The 16,598-nt window shown below is 38.8% G+C and overlaps 2 protein-coding genes across 2 annotated transcripts in view; one reads left to right on the forward strand and one right to left on the reverse strand.

Annotated features, from left to right (window-relative positions):
- The window catches only part of ABHD18 (abhydrolase domain containing 18), a gene marked incomplete in the record, with an annotated part of 695,491 nt that extends 691,075 nt beyond the window's left edge, over nt 1-4,416 (reverse strand). The window contains 1 exon segment of the mRNA XM_044061749.1: nt 4,031-4,416.
- Nucleotides 4,417-5,039: 623 nt separating this feature from the next.
- MFSD8 (major facilitator superfamily domain containing 8) overlaps nt 5,040-16,598 on the forward strand; it is a 626,971-nt gene continuing 615,412 nt past the window's right edge. Inside the window, exon 1 of the mRNA XM_044061750.1 lies at nt 5,040-5,265. Coding sequence (XP_043917685.1) covers nt 5,216-5,265 — 50 coding nt within the window. The 5' untranslated portion in view covers nt 5,040-5,215. The remainder of the gene's footprint in view (nt 5,266-16,598) is intronic.

A 16,598-nucleotide genomic window follows, 5' to 3' on the forward strand; every position in this document is an offset into this window, starting at 1 on the left:
AAGAAGGGGACAACGTGAGTACAAACAGATCATTTCCATAGGGCTGTCTAAGGTTATTACTTTCGGTTATACTCACCATTACAAAAGTCTTTTCCAGGCAGGGTCAAGGCCTACTCAACAAGGACTTTGGCTTCTTCTATGGCTTTTTGGAAAAAGTTTTTGTTATTCTAGACTTATTCTTTCAGGTGTCCCATCTCACACTCTCTGCTGACAGGAAAGTTCTGAAGGGCTTTATGCCAAAACTTTTTAGACACCTCAGCTCAAGCTGCTGGACAGTTTGGGTGCATGGAAGTGCCCTGAAACTTTGGCTGGCTGTTATATCCTTGTCAAGATAGAACCCACATAGCTAAAGGCTACTGCAGCAGTGATCATTCAAACCCCTACTGTTACGGTTAAGTTCAACTTACACAACTCTTTAAATGTCAGTATAAAACTTCTTCACACTCTTTTGCCACATGTGAATCTTGTAATATCAAATGACCATTTATTTTTGTTTTCTCCATCTGTCTTTCCTGGATGTATACAGCACCCACTGATACGCCTCTACTAACTAAATTACATCCTGCATGACCACTATAATCAACTATGCTGGGTATTCTATTAAATGTTTTAGAACTATAATCTTTAAATGCTTCCTCTGTTTTAGATATGTTATGTATCCTGTATTACCTTATATTTTCTGCAATTCTCTTGTTTGGGGCACCTTCTAGTTCCTCCGGAAAATAAGCTTATTTAGAATACGGTAAACCAAGTAAATAAAATTAAAATGAAGGGGGGAAAAAAAAGACAGGTTTGAGAGCAATAGGAGCTTTCTCCTCTGCACCGCCTCACTAAATATAACCACTTTCAAGACTGCACACGGATGTGGGTGGAGTGTCATGCAACTCTGCTATTGACAAAACAGTCATCACTCTCACAACCAAATACTGTTGCAGTGTCACATTCTGTCACCTGAATGGTGTGACAAACATACCAGTAATGGTAGTCACAAACATTCACCTCCCTTTATAACCATACATCTAAGGTAAAATATGGGTACCCAATGAACATAAAATTTTAACACTGAACTCCTCCCATTTCTAGTATAATTTCAGGATATTACTCAAAAACACAAGTTTACAAAAAAAGGTAACAATAAGCATATTACCAAAAACATTGTAAATGTGTAAACTAATGAACAATACTGCAAAAATGTACCTCACAAAGTCATTTACTCTTTGTTCTAGAAAAAGGAAATTTAAGACTCAGGGCCTCTTTAAATTACTGATGCCACCAGTATGTTGGTCACGTAAGCCTGGTTTTTGAGTACTGCTTCAAAATCTTTTATGATGGGGAAGATTCAGAAAATTGTCTGAAGGGGTACAACAGACCTGAAGACAAACACATGCCTCTAAAAATAGGTATGTCACATGAAGGAGTAAATCAAGACTGAAAATAGGTACATACCTAAAAAGGTACAGTTGAGACGTCTACTTACTACAGGTTAGTGCATTCATGGGCACCAACAGTATGAATGTAACTTGCACCATATGCAGATTCATCACTCTCTCCCCAGGAAATGAACACCTATGCAAAAAACCACTGAATGAGCTGACTACCTGTGGAACAATGTACTGTCTTTCTACTCGCCTCTCAGTGGTTCAAACTTACCAAAAATGAGACTACCCTCCATGCCTCCTGATTTTTCAGTGATACACCAGCATAGAACCTTTCAGGTCCTCTCCTCAATCCCCCCCCAAAACAGAAGTCCTGGGTTCCAAACCTGTGGGAACCTCTCCCTTCTTTTCTTTAAGATCATTCCCCTTACCCTATTTTCCAATCAGAATGAAAAGCACAGTACAACATTTAAAGAAAATGCAACTGCACTCTCTCTGGTCATACAACTTAACCCCTTCCTACACTACTTCCTTGTACATAGCTTGCTCTAACTCTACTTTTCATTGTATTTTTTCAGCATATCAATTCTGATATCCACTCTGTATATAACACATGTACAGATTGTGAGTCACTCTGAATATAATGGCATGTATCTAGTATCTTTATAACCTTAAAAAAACTCTGACGTTCACTTTGTATATAATGCAAGTATATACTGCATTTTTGTTATTCATTCTGTATCTATTGTATTTACCCTCGTGCTGAGACTGAAATTGGTACAGTGGGATCAGTGCAATAACTTCATTAACAGACTCAATATAAAATAAAACAAAATCTCTTCACTTGCTAGAAATTATATGCATCATGTCATGGTACACTACTAAATCTGCACTGTAAACAAAGCATATTGTTTCTCTGTTAACCTGCAGCTATGTTCACCTACAGTAAATCAGAATTCCACCTAACAGCACTGTGCTTCTGCAAAAACCTGCTGCTGTACAACACAAATCTTTGCTACTAAATTTACACAAATGGTCTTTAGTAATAAAGAAGAAAATAGCCCATTTTAAGAGATAGCCTAATGATGTTAGTGCACCTAAGTAACTTACTTAAAAAGCCATAGCATCTTAAGTCCGGACCTGGACATAGGATGCATACATACATAAATACATTGCTTCATTTTGAGCCATCCTGCCAGTTTATGATACATGTATTTTCAATACCCTATGATTAGGTCAAACTACTAACATGTTTCAGATGCACATTCTTATTAGAAATTTTAAATAGAACTATTGCTACAATGTCTACAGCAGTTATCAAATAATACTACAGACACAGATGGATTTACAATATTAGGACCGAACTTTTTAATCATCCTTCTTTCTAATGTTCTGCATATGCACAGACTGCTACTTCTACTCATCAGTGTGCGAAAAAAATTAACTTGACTTGTGCTCTCCACGGTTACTCTCTATGGTCTATTTTTGGATGACATTTTTGCATTTTTCATTACACAGTGAAATGCGCATTTATATGAACAGACTACCAATAACACTAGTTGATGTATAGGCTACCCTGCTGACTTATAGTTTAATAATTTCCAGTAGGATTGCCACCTTTTCAAATACCCAAAGTGGAACATTTTTTTTATAGAAGAGTAATACTTGACAGAACAAAACATACCCACAGCCAGTGCAAACAACAGAACTTCACATTTTTGCCAAAATAAATGCGTATTATCGTTGCATTGGAGTTGCTTTTGCCATTTCTTATAACATGTAGGTGTTTCAGATACAAATAAGAGGTTTGTGCAACTATTAAAGAAAACGTAATAAATATTTTTGTACTAAAATCTCAGAACATTGCCATTTTACATTTATTTTTTCGCACGACACAACTGCCCAAAAGGGGCAGGTGGTAACCCTAATTCCAAGAGCTTTACACCTTAGTAGTCCACTGAAATTGGCACTGCAAGTTGGACGTTCTTGGTAATCACATGTAAATACATGAACAAGTAAATGAATAATTAAAACTAGGAAATATCATTGATCTACTGCCAGTCCACTGCGTCAAGTACCACAACAGTCGTATAAGAGTTATGTTACGGCTTGCCTTCATAAATTGTTTTAAATACCCCCCCCCCCCCCAAAAAAAAAAAAAATGAAAGCAGCTATTTAAATTTGCGTACAGTTTTAATTCTGCAATCTACATACTTCCACAATACGATAAGTAACAGTTAAGGACTGGACTCTCAATACCTGCAAATGTAAACAACAGTCAGGAGTCCAGTTCTCAAAAATTGACAAAGTCAATCAACACCATGGTTTCTTAATATTTAGATCCCTTTTGATACCCACATCGGCATTACCATTACAGTATACATCAACAGCTTCAGGGCAAAGTTTTGATAAACTTTTTTGAAACAGGAGTTCTAGAACAGTAAAGTTTTTTCCACTTGAAACCGAAGCTAAATCAACTAGCCCCAAGTTAATAAATCGCTATTAGTGCCCTTTCTACACAGCAAAAATGTTCGCTACATATATTGCATAGCTTTCTTGTCGAATTACCTACAACAGTACCACAATAAATGACAATGTCGTGAGTAGTGAGCACGAAACACAGTGCTCTACAAGCACTCCAAGGAGACACTCACAAGAGGAGCAGTAAGACGAGACAAGCCTTCAGAAGTCACTATGTTCACAGCAAAATAGGAAGATGATCTTCTTTGAAAAACATTAAATTATTCACTCCCATAGTCCACGTTTATACCAACTTTATATATCAAGATCACACAACGAACTTGAGTCACATTAGAACAACTGGAATTGCTACTATCCTTAATTCAAGGAGACTGCGCTCCTTCTCCCTACCAGTCAGAGAGGAGAACGCAGCGAGTGGGGCGGAGGTGGAATAAATCTCGCGAGGACGTCTGACTAATATTTGTATAGGGGTGAATTTTATTGTGTGTAATGGGGATTAGCGAATTGCATTTATAATGCGCCGCGCCAATATAATATACTTAAATAAATAAGGTAATCTCCCAGTGAAGTACCTCGCAGGATGCGCAGTAGCAAAGCCCGCCCCGGACACGCCTCCTAGACTTACAATGTCATGTAATTGTCGAAAAACAATAGCTGCAGAATGGAATGAAATAAACGCAGTTTAACGTAATTGTTGAAAAAAACATTCCTTTGTATTTGAAATAGTTTGTTTAACGCAGTTTATTTAACGTAATTGTCGGTTATCAACAGGCAGCATTTGTTCAGTTGTGTCTGTAAAATATACAGTTGGAACCGAGAAGTCATAGACGCTCTATCTACATTTTGAGAGGTATCCTGTTTCCTGGATCACTTCACTTACAAATTATTCAGAGCTTCACAGAGGAAAGAGTTACATGTCAGTTTAAAGTTATTAACCACGTTATTTGTGTTTAATTTAGCACCCTCTTGTGTTTGTATTTGCGGACTGTGCTTGTGTGTCTATAACTAGACTAGATCTTTAGGTCTCACTCAAATGTGCCAATCAATTTGGACATGCCCAAAGATGCGCAGTACCGCCCGCGAGGTACTTCACTGGGAGATTACCAATAAATAAAACGTGGTGCTTCAGAGACAGTACTTAAGCGACATCAATATCTACTAAGTAAACGATAACTGTCAAATGTTATCGCGGGACTCAGTTAAAGGAGCAGCCCGATCCCAGCACAAAAAGGGGCGTGGCTTTGACTTTTGTTTATCGAATCAGATACGTTCTTTCCTCTTACACTGTTTGTAACGAACAGTATTTCCGGGATGGCTTATATTGTCATTGTAAACCGATATATGTGAGGAATAGTGTTATGGCAACTACTGAGGAAGAGGCTCCTTTATTAAAGCAAGAAAGATACAGGTATGCAATTGGCGAAATTATTATTGAGTCATGTATTTCCCATTCTGTCTAGGAAATGATACAGTCTTTCCCGTAAGACTGGACTGTGGTGCTAACTTACCCCTGGAAGATCTGCATTTTCGTCTTTTTACTGACATTGAAATTATTGTTTTGCTTATGTTCGTATAATATAATTTAATTTGTCTTGCCCAGATGAAGCTGCTTAGTTATTTTTAAAGAGTTCCTATTGTTTATGTTACATGTTTTAGTTAAGTAGCTTCCAGCATGTATTTGGAGTGGATGGGTGTGCGTGCTTGCATGTTAGACATACAAATATAAACCACACGTAAATCAGTTTACTTTTACATAAGTACTCCCTTGCCTAATAGCTTTAAACAAATCAAGGACATTTTTAAAATATCAGTGCAATTAACGTGTTAGCATTTTGGGGGCCCCCAGCAAGTTTCAAATTGGAGGCCCTACCTGGGAGAATATAAAGTGTGACCACATTGCCATCACGCCCCCTTCCCTGTCAAGCTCATCCAGCACCATTTAACGATCACTGTATAGTGTTACTATATTCAGACCATTAAAAAGACTGTGTCTAGGTACACACTGCCATTTAGTACCAATGTTATATTATGACAAGCACCTGTACCACAGCAAGGTAGCCACTCACAGGGGTACATGCACACAGTGACTGGCACCGTTGTTATATTATGAAAAACCTGTACTGCATCAAGGTAGCCAGTCCCACAGAGGTACACAAAGACACCCATACTGACTCTCACACACAGGGCATAGACACACAAGACAAAGACAGCACTACAGCAAGGCTAAACACAGACACCCACACAGACTCCCTCAAACAAGACAGAGACACACAAGACGGACAGCTACACAGGCTCTCATACACAGGACATCGACACACACACACAACCAAACAAAAAATTATTTTTTTTTAATTAATGTCTTTGTCTATTTTTTATAATCTATTATTAAATGAATTGTAAAACTATACCTGATTTGTTTCCATGGAACTTGTATCTCTGTAAAATATTCTGTTGACATTTCATGTATGTCATGCTACTGGAGTTTTTCTGCCAGGGCCTCCGCTGAAAATGGATATGTGTCCAGTTGGACTTTTCCAGTTAACAAATGTAAAATAAAATAAATAAGTAAAACATGAACACAACACTACAGCAAGACTGAACATTAACACCCACATGGATTGCCACATACAGAACAAACACTAAGACAAGATAAAGGCAGGGTTATAGCAAGACTGGACAGGCACACAGACTCCCTTACACAGGACAGTATAAACATTCACTTGAAGCTAAACAGCAAGGAAAGGAACAGGAAACTCTGATGCAGTCAATGTTGAGGATTGATAGGCCAGTGAGCTCCCATATGACAGAGCCACAGATGACACAGGATGAAATTGAAGAGAATGTGCCACAGGAAGATGCTATATAACGTTCTATAGAATGCCCGCAGGAAACAGAAAACAAGGGATGTGCCCTCAGTTTGGAAGAAAATGAGTTAAGAGAAGTGTTGCTTGATTTAATTGACATGGATAGATATATTAAGATCAATGAGAGAAATAGACTGCAGAAGGTCAATAAAACCCCAAAAGTAAGACATTTGATAAAACAAATGCAGTAATTAGGACTGTCCAGAGAGATCCATGTGATATAAGAAAAGTAAACAGGATATAATCTGTGCTGCTAAGTTCTACCACAAGATCACAGGGTAGTGAGGGAAAGGAAGGGGAGAAATCGAATACCATCATGGAAGTATCAAATACAGAAAACTATAAAGCAATTAAGACAAGAAGTGTCACTGTTAGAAGATTATAGAAGAGGGAACAGATCAACAAAAATACTAAGAAAGATGGATGTGATTAAAGCAATGCATGGTGCTTAGAACAGACCAGGAACTGTCGCAAATAACAAACTAAAAATTTCAGCACAGGTGGGAAAACTTAAAGATACACACAAATATAAAGGAAAAGTACAAAATAAGCAATTTATTGATGACCCAAAAAAGTTTTATAGACAATTGGGAAATAAGGTAAAAGGAATTGAAATACCACCAAAAAAGAGGAAGTAGATACATTTTGGAGAAGTATCTATGAAGATCCTGTGAAACATAACAAAAATGCTAAATTGATAGAATATGTAAAAGAAAGAATAAGAAGTTTAAATGTACAGGATATGAAATGGGATGAAGTAACAGCCAGAGAGACTGAAACAAAGTTAAGAAAAGCCTCTAACTGGAAAACCCCAGGTCCAGATGCAGTACCTAAGTTTTGGTTAAACGTATTAACATCTTTGCATGAAGATTTAGCCATGAGTAAGAAATGTTTGTATGCACATCCTGAACAGACACCACACTGGCTAACAGGCAAAACAATGCTCTTACTTGAGAGTGAACCTGCAAGCTACCCTTAAAAATTATAGACCAATAACTTAAAATAGCCTTTGATAAACTGACCCCCTCAAACAAGACCGACAGCTACTGCCATTCAGAACAGTGACACTGCAGAGGCACACAAGACAGCCATGGGACAGACATAGACAAGACTACAGACACACAAGACACATAGGAGAAAGCCGTGGGTATTACAGAGACTGAGGCAGACAGACAGCAAACTGAGTGGTGATTATTCTTTATAAACTTGTGTCTGTTTGTTTATGTGCCTGCATGGGGGGGGGTCATAGTAGAGCAGTTATGTATATATCATAAAGGTGTATAAAAGTCTGCAGATATGCTGCAGACAAAACAAGGGGAAAAAAGAACATTTTGTGTTATGTGGTCCAGCAGAGGACACACACGTGATTCTAAACATGTAGTGGCAGCACCAGATACATGATGGGGAAACTGTGTGTGCAATGTATGGCACATTGCTTATTCTTTTTTATCATCACTACTGCTGAGTATGCAAGAAGAACATAATGGTACATACAAAAAGGAAATAAAATGTGGCAAATTGTGGGGTAGTGCAGAGGACAGAATGAGTATATTTTGTTTCACAGAGTGAGACCCCTTTTCCTGCTGGTACATCTGATGTCAGGCGAACATCTGTAAAACAAAAGAGTGGCATGTATACACCCCAAAAGAAACATACACTGCCCAGAAGTGTGAACCATGTCACTAATACAACTCTATGATGCTCCACAAAGCACAACTATCAGGGACAACACATTCCTGTCTGCCTGCAAGAAAAGAGGTATGACAACTGACAGGATACAAAGCAGTGTACACACAATCCCCCCCCCACCCCATACTAAAAACCTAAACAACCATATTAACAGTACCTGAGCCTCTAATACTATGAACATTCATATGTGACACACAGATGTGCGCTATACATACATGTTTTTGCAAAAATAAAAGGCATATGTAATGTCTACACACTTACGTTATGGCTTAAAATAAAGACAAAATGAAAATATGAATATCTGTTTGAATTTCCATAGGGATTACAGCAGTGTTACATTGTCTGCATCTCTGACAAAAAATGTCTTTCTGTCATGTGTGTCTACTGGTTCACTCAGACATAAATCTATAGTGAAAAAAAATAATTCTCAGTTATTTTCTCTTCCTTTTCATTTTAATTTATAAGCTTGGAATTTTTGATGAATTTCTAGTATGAGAACTGTAGCTGTGTCATTGGTGCTCTATGCATTGAGCTTACAATCAAAGGAAATGAGAAAATAAATGAATAAGCACAAATAAATAAAAAAGCTCTCCCTTTCTATAAATGTAACAAATAGCTGTAACAAGTGGCACCAAACTCTGCATCTAAGAGTTCTGTCTTTTCAAATACTGAGCAAATGTTATTTTCTATTTTCCTCTTTTTAAAGATGGATCACAAAGCAATTTGGCAGTTTTTCTAACAGGAAAGTTAAAAACGAAATTGCTTGGTGACGTTACACAGCCACGCATAAGTCCAGAAGGTGCAGAGCAAGGAGTGGAGGAGACTGAGAAACCTGCGGCTGCTTCATGTGGTGGCCCTCGTATGCAGGGAGATAATCGGGGCTCGTGGGTTCGGCAGATGCCTAACACTGGCTATGACTGACAATAAGAGAATGTGAATTAATGTACTTTTTCTGAAGTGAAATAAGACTACAATTACTGTCATTATTTATTAAGTGTAATTCACCAACTATTCCCTAAAATTCACAAGTTTTAGGGGGGATTAAGTGGGACAGAGCTAAAATTTGAGTCAAAATCAGGGAACGTTGCTGACAATCAGTGACAGTTGAGACGTATGCTCTGCTGTCCCTGATTATGCTCATCCTTTCTAATCTCTCCTAAAACTGGCTATTTTGAGAGGAAAGGTAATGAGTTATACTTAATGACAATTATTAGACATCTTTTACTTCAGAAAAGGCATGCCAATTCACATTTCTTAATTCTGTCAACAGGTGTCCCAAATTATTTTTGGATTTGTACCAGATTCTTAATTGTGAGACTAAGAGCTGTGTTCATCCCCTTTAAGGTAAAGAAAATTATATAGGCAGTAGATGCTACCTGACTTGTGTATTCCCTAGAAAGCATCCATTACTACAGTTTGTAAGGGTTTGGAGGTGCAGATGCATAACATCAGTGTACTCTTCATACTAACTAAGAAATGCCATGCTGGTCTGCTGACAGAAGACACAAAAGCACTGGAATGCAGAGGAAATGCAATACCTTTTATTAGATCAGAGATTGCTTGTTTAAACAGACTAACAAATTATAACTTATTGTTTTCCTTCTTTGGGTTTAACCAATTAATCTCCATATTCATTTCCTTTCTATGGTTTATTCTCCCATTAAGTGTCAAGAGCAGTTTCTTGAGTTATCTGATTATTTATTTATTTATTTATTTATGTATTTATTATATATGCACACCAACTCTCAATTCCCATAGATCCCAACTCCACACCACTGCAGTTGTTTTCTCCTCTCAGGCACATAATCTTTGAGAAGCTCTGTCCATTGATCTAAAATAAATCAACACTTAATCCAAATTCACAATGTAACTCAAAAAGCACTTCTTCATCCAATCCAAATGCTCCAACACAGGACATATCACCTAACCTATCCCCTTTCCACGTCTCTTCTCCATTTTGAAGATTTGCTAAAGATTGACCCACTTAAGAAACTAATGTATATATTGTACATTACACACTGCTTGATTGTACATTGCACTGTGTTTGTTTACTACAATGTGTATATATACAGTTTTTCCAAGGTAATTAATCTGAACTAATCTGTTATCACTTTCATTTCTGTATTTTTTTGTTTGTGAAATGTTTTGATTTGTTTTGTTTTCTACTCAGGTTTACCTGAAATTAGTTAATGTTAGTAATTGCACTACCCCAATAAATAAATGTAAATACATACATATTTATTGCTTTTTGTTGACTGTGGAAAGTACGACTGCATGGAAAACCTCTTTACAAAGGAGGCCCAGGAGAAAAGCTCCACGAGATACAGAGATTAAGTAACATACATACATAAGTAATGTGATGAATCATTTGCATGGCTTGCCAGCATGATGCAATGGAATTACTCCAGGTGCAACTGACAGTTGGTAAGACACCCATCCAAGTTATAGCCAGTTATAGACCTCCCCCCTCCCTCCATGACTCGGGACACCCGCTCCTCCTACCTGGACCTACTTGACTCCATCACGGTACCTCCTAACAACCCTGATCCTTGGTGACTTCAACTACCTCGCCATAGACTGGGTGAACTATTTTTGCACTAATGTACTCACCCAACGATTCCTTGACTTCATCATTTCTAACACACTAGACCATCTTTTCTCATCCCCCACAAGAGGAGGTAACATTCTGGACTTGGTTCTCACCAACCATGGGTGACCACTGTACCACTCCCATAGTATGTTCTTCCCTGGTGATATCAAATCATCAGTCTGTTTCATTTGAAGTTTCTATCCCACCCAACCCTCTCAGCTATAACCAGGCTAAAAAAAATTCTCAAAAGCTGACTACAGCCTCCTTAGGGAGGGTATCAGCTTCACACCACCGCCCCCCTCAGAGGAGCCAGACAACTATGCTGAACAGTGCATCTGTGCAGTATAAAAGCACCTGTACAACTGCATGGGCTCAGCCATACCCAACAGAACTAAAACCTGCTTCTCAAGGAAACACAGCCCTGTATGGTGGACATCCTGTATCAATAGGCTTTGCAACAAAAGGAAGAAACTGTTGTCCAAGGGTAAAAAGAAACAAATTCCAAACTGGAAAAACACCCTCCTCAGCCTCAACAAGCAAACTAGACCACTAATGAAAACGTCCAAAGCCAATTATGAATTGAAACTAGCCTCCAAAGCAAAAGGGAACCACAAAGCCTTCTTCGGCTACGTCAGGAGCTTCCACGGCAAAGCCCAGGTTTGTTCTGAATTAGTACTTAATGGTACCATTTACACTGATCCTGTTGACTTGGCCAACCTGCTAGCTGATAGGTTCAGGACAAACGTCACCCCTAAAGGCCGTTACAACATCCCCAATACTTGTTCTGCACCTCACATCTCCATAGATCAAGTGTTAAAGGCCCTATCCAAGGCAAAGAGCACAGCTTCCATAGAACCTGATAGTATCCCAGGCTGTATTCTGCACCATCTCCCGCAAGAACTAGCTTCGCCATTGAGCACCCTATTAAACCACAGCCTAAATACAGGCTTCATTCCAGCAGAGTGGAGAACTGCCATTGTCATTCCCCTGCACAAAGGGGGTGCCACTACTGACCCAGGAAACTATCGCCCATTAGCTTGACAAGTCTGATCTGTAAAGCCCACTGGGTGTATTATTATGGATCTCATAACAAAGACATAGGCAATCTCCAAGCACTTGACCCCACTGAATTCATATTCTTCAGGGGCAGATCTTGTCTGTTGAACCTGGTTGACTTCTTTGAGACTGTCACCAAGGCCCTGGATGAGGGAAAGTCAGTACATACAGCTTACCTTGACTTGGCCAAGACCTTTGACATAATCGCCGACTCAGGCATCATCAAAAAGCTAACTCAGCTTGGCAGAAATCCCTATCTCGTCAGGTGGGTGGCCAGCCTGCTCACCGTTAGGACCCACAAGGTCAAAATAGGTGCCACAACCTCTGACAGCAGACCTGTCAGTAGTGGTGTTCCCCAGGGATCTGTCCCGGGACCCCTACTGTTTGGCATCTACTTTTTAGAGGTCCAGGCGAAGACAAAGGGCCTGTGGCTGACAAAGTCTGTGGATGACAAAGTTGGGTGCTGTCTCCCCAAATGATGCTAACGTACTGCAAGAGGGTCTCATATCAACAAATAACTGATGCCAAAGTCATGGCCTTAAGTTAAATGCAAAAAACTGTATTATCATACCATCCAACAAAAACATGGCCCCTACTGATTGCCACATCAACAGCAATCCCCTTAGCACACAACCTGTGGTGAGAGACCTGGATACTCAGGTTGACAGCAATATCACTTTCAACCATGATGTAGCGGCAGTGGTCAGAAAAGCCTTTTGCTTGGTTCATCTCATAAGTAAAGGGATTTCATCCAGAAAAAAGGAGGTTATTACCTTTCTGTACTCCTCCCTTATTAGGCCTATAATGGAGTATAATGCCCCATTTGGTATGTACCTCTCCAAACATCTACACCAACTGGAAAGGCCACAGAAATACCTCACAAAGAGAATCCATGGCCTGCAACACCTGTCCAATGTGGACAGGCTCAAATCACTATCACTTTACCTGGTATCATACAGATTGCTTAGAGGTGATCTTTGTCTCGCCTGTAAGGCAGTATCCGACCCTGCCCTACTAGAGAGCTCCGTATCTGTAAATCTAACTCCCCATACATTACCCGCTCAAAAGGCCTAAATCTAATATGTGACATCAACAAAACCTGCTGGAGAGACAGGTTTGTCTCCCAGAGGCTGCCCCGTCTCTGGAATAGACTTCCTATACATGTCAAACAGAGTACCTCGCAGACTCTCTTCAAGAGCAACCTTAATGAGTGGATGGGAAACCACAAATTTGTCCCAGGGATTCCACCTTTGTCCCTCATTGACAGGGGTGATAGGTGCTGACTGAGGTTTCCTTTTGGGGATAAACACTTGGCTAGGCTTGTAAGGGCCCCAGGGCTATTAGCCTAGTAACTTCCTGTGAGTATATAGTATGAATATATAATGAGAAAAGACAATGACTGTTTGAGAATACAAAAGTGAGGGAAAAAATTACAAGATACATATGAATGGTCAGCATACAAACATAATCATGTTCCAGCCAACACAATGACATTAAAAATCATTAAAAGGAACACTGACTGTACTGCAGAATGCAGGGAGAACACTTAGTTTTATGGCAGGACATTGCCTAGTCCTTTAAAATTTCTGTCTCACACACACACACACACACACACACCATTTGTCTCTGGAGTGAAATTTTTCATATTAATTATCTGAGATACACACTTTTTTTCCAGACTGGCCTGCATTTTCAAATGTATTTTTTTTACTCAGAATGAAATTATGCACTTCCTGGCAGTGTTTCTGCAATTACCCTACTGCTCCTACTGCTCCTCTAAGCATCTGTTATTGCCTGTTCCTATATTTGCATTAATAATTTACATACCATATACATACAAAATTTTAAAAAATTTTATATGCAGTATACATGACAGCAAACACAATTGTATATCGATGCTGTCAATGGTGTTTTATGGTGTTTGGAGTGATAATTTCAATTGAATTTTTAAATGCTGAAGCCATGCCCACTAGGAGTTAAAGGTACACACTCAAAAGAGCTCTACTGGAGGGAATGAGTTAATAAGCACAAGTAACTACTTAAGTAGAGGATCTAATGTTAGTAACTTACCTCCAGATGAAGGAATCCTGTTAACCAGAAAGCTTGAGTAATTTCAAAACCTATTTTGGGGTACTAAAAGGTATTATTTCATTTTTGTCTTCAACATACTAACCTCACTCAGCATTACAGTAAAAGTTCAAATTGCTATACACAACTTGTTTTGAAGCATTTGTGGGAATCTTTAATGACTGGCTGTTAGAAACCCTTTTCCAAGACATGAAAACAAAGTGATTAGGAAGTGTTCTGTTTATACCACGATTGCATAACTTTCTAGTTGGTGTATTCAGTATGTAGGGCTGTACAGTGGTACAGTAATTTCTGCAGAAACATAAATAAATACAAGAGTACCACTGAGATAGTGTATTAGCAAGCCCCACCTAATATCTGTCCCTCAAAAACTTTCCTATATGCCCACAGCTACTGAAAATGCATAGATGTAAATGACTAGATAATCAGTATTTCTGTCTTCATAAAATTCCTACCTATTGCTTGTGTTTGCTATATACGTCTCATTAAATCTGTTGTTGTTGTTTGTCTTTCGGCTTTTCCCGGTTAGGGGTCGCCACAGGGGAACTCCGGTCCGCTAATGATTGGCAGTAGATTTTTACGGGTGCCGAGGTGCCAGCCCGATGCCCAACCTTCAACGAAGGCACGCCCATTTACACATGTCTTTCGAACGCCACTCGACTGCGGGGAGGACATGCAGACTCCACACAGAAGGTGCTCCAGCCGCAAATTGAACGGGAGAGCCTCTTGCTGTGAGGCAACAATGCTACCGCTGTACCACCGCGGCTTTACTTATTATTAAATCTGTATTATGTTATATTTAATTTGCTGTCTGAGCCTGAGCCACGGTTGAATAGGGTCAACAGACTAGCCTACCTATTCAACAGATATTAAGTAAGTAAATAAGTAAATCTCAAAAACTAAGAAATAAGAAAAAAATAATAAGATATTATATACTGCACAAATAATACAGTCACTGCTAATGAATACCTCATTGTAGTTTGCCATACATACCTTTATAAATGAAATAATACTGTAATGCAGATATGAGGTAGGCCACGCCCCTTAAACCCATACTTCTCAATGTCCTTGATTTTGCACAATGTCAGGGATTCAAAAGGGCTAACATTTTATTGTAGTATTGCATAAACTGAACTTTGCTGTGGTAGCAGTTAAAGCAAGCAGGAGGGACTCTTTCTGAATCCCAGGGAATGTTCCTGATTTTGCCATATATTTTTGGTGCGTTCTTTGAAAAATTTGAGATTTTCTGGCAAATCAGTGACCTTGAGTACTTAAGTAGAGGACAGTTGGACAGTTGAGTTAGGCTCCTTAGTGGTGTCCTGAACAACATGCCTAGCAACTACCTATGAACCTACTACTGGCACTGTATAATAGCAAACATGTGAGATTAAGATGTAATACCCTTCAGAAAACACATGCTGATGCAAAGCCTGTTATTTTAACAACCTTCTATGTTTGTTTATTTTATGTTAACTTTGGTGGAACACAGATCCAGTCGACCTTTCTCACTCAGGTTCTGCCCTGGATAAATATCAAATAAGGAAAAAAGTACACAAAAATGTAGTCATAATAAACACAATAATCAAACAGGACAAAGTATACATGCATAATAGAATTCAAAGAAATTATTTACAGGAATTAATAGTGACTGAAATAGTCCAAGTGTAATAGCATCCTAGTGCAGTAGTAACTGATACATTTTCTAATACCCTAAGTGGCTATGTCACACATTGTAACTATAATATGTACATATATACATTGGGAGTACAAAGAGGAGAGGACCAAGATGAGAGAAGGTAGGAGTAAGACTCTGGGAAGGGGAGGCAATGGGGAATGGGGTGATAAGGTATATAAGATCTGCAGGGAGTGGCTATTTGTAAATAAGCCAAGGGAGATAACTGAAGTTAAGTGATCTCCGAGGCATGGAAGCATTTACAGTTCTGTTTTAGAGAACAGAAATTTTGGAATTCAGATGTAAACGTTTTTAAAAGAGTTGATTGCTTTTTAGGTGAGAAGGGAAATATTTCCAAGTCTTGGGTTCAAGAAGAAAGTAAGAGTGGTATGTGATGTTGAGTACATTTTACGGGGTTTAGAGAATGACTGTGTTTGAGGAGTGAGAGTGGAGATTCTAGGATGGAAAAGAGTCAAGATTGAGGAGCTTGTAGAGGAGAGAGAAAGAGAGTTGATTTAGGTATTACATAAGAGCAATATTTAAAATCTCTTTCTGAGTTTGGGTCTTTGTTCCCATTTATTTTTAGCTTTCTGTCTGATTCTTGCACTATGTGGTTGACAGATATGTCTACATCTACCCTCTTTATGCATATTTTCTACACAGTGCTTCTAACGAAATGCACTAATATTTCAAAGTCAGACTTCAGTACATTTCTAGACTTCTGAGCAATCTTTTACTATGCAATAATTTTCTACACAAAATGAACCTTTGGAATGTAGGTG

This window comes from Protopterus annectens, chromosome 2.part0 (assembly GCF_019279795.1).
Source record: "Protopterus annectens isolate FY-2018-M chromosome 2.part0, PAN1.0, whole genome shotgun sequence".
Lineage (NCBI taxonomy): Eukaryota > Metazoa > Chordata > Ceratodontiformes > Protopteridae > Protopterus > Protopterus annectens.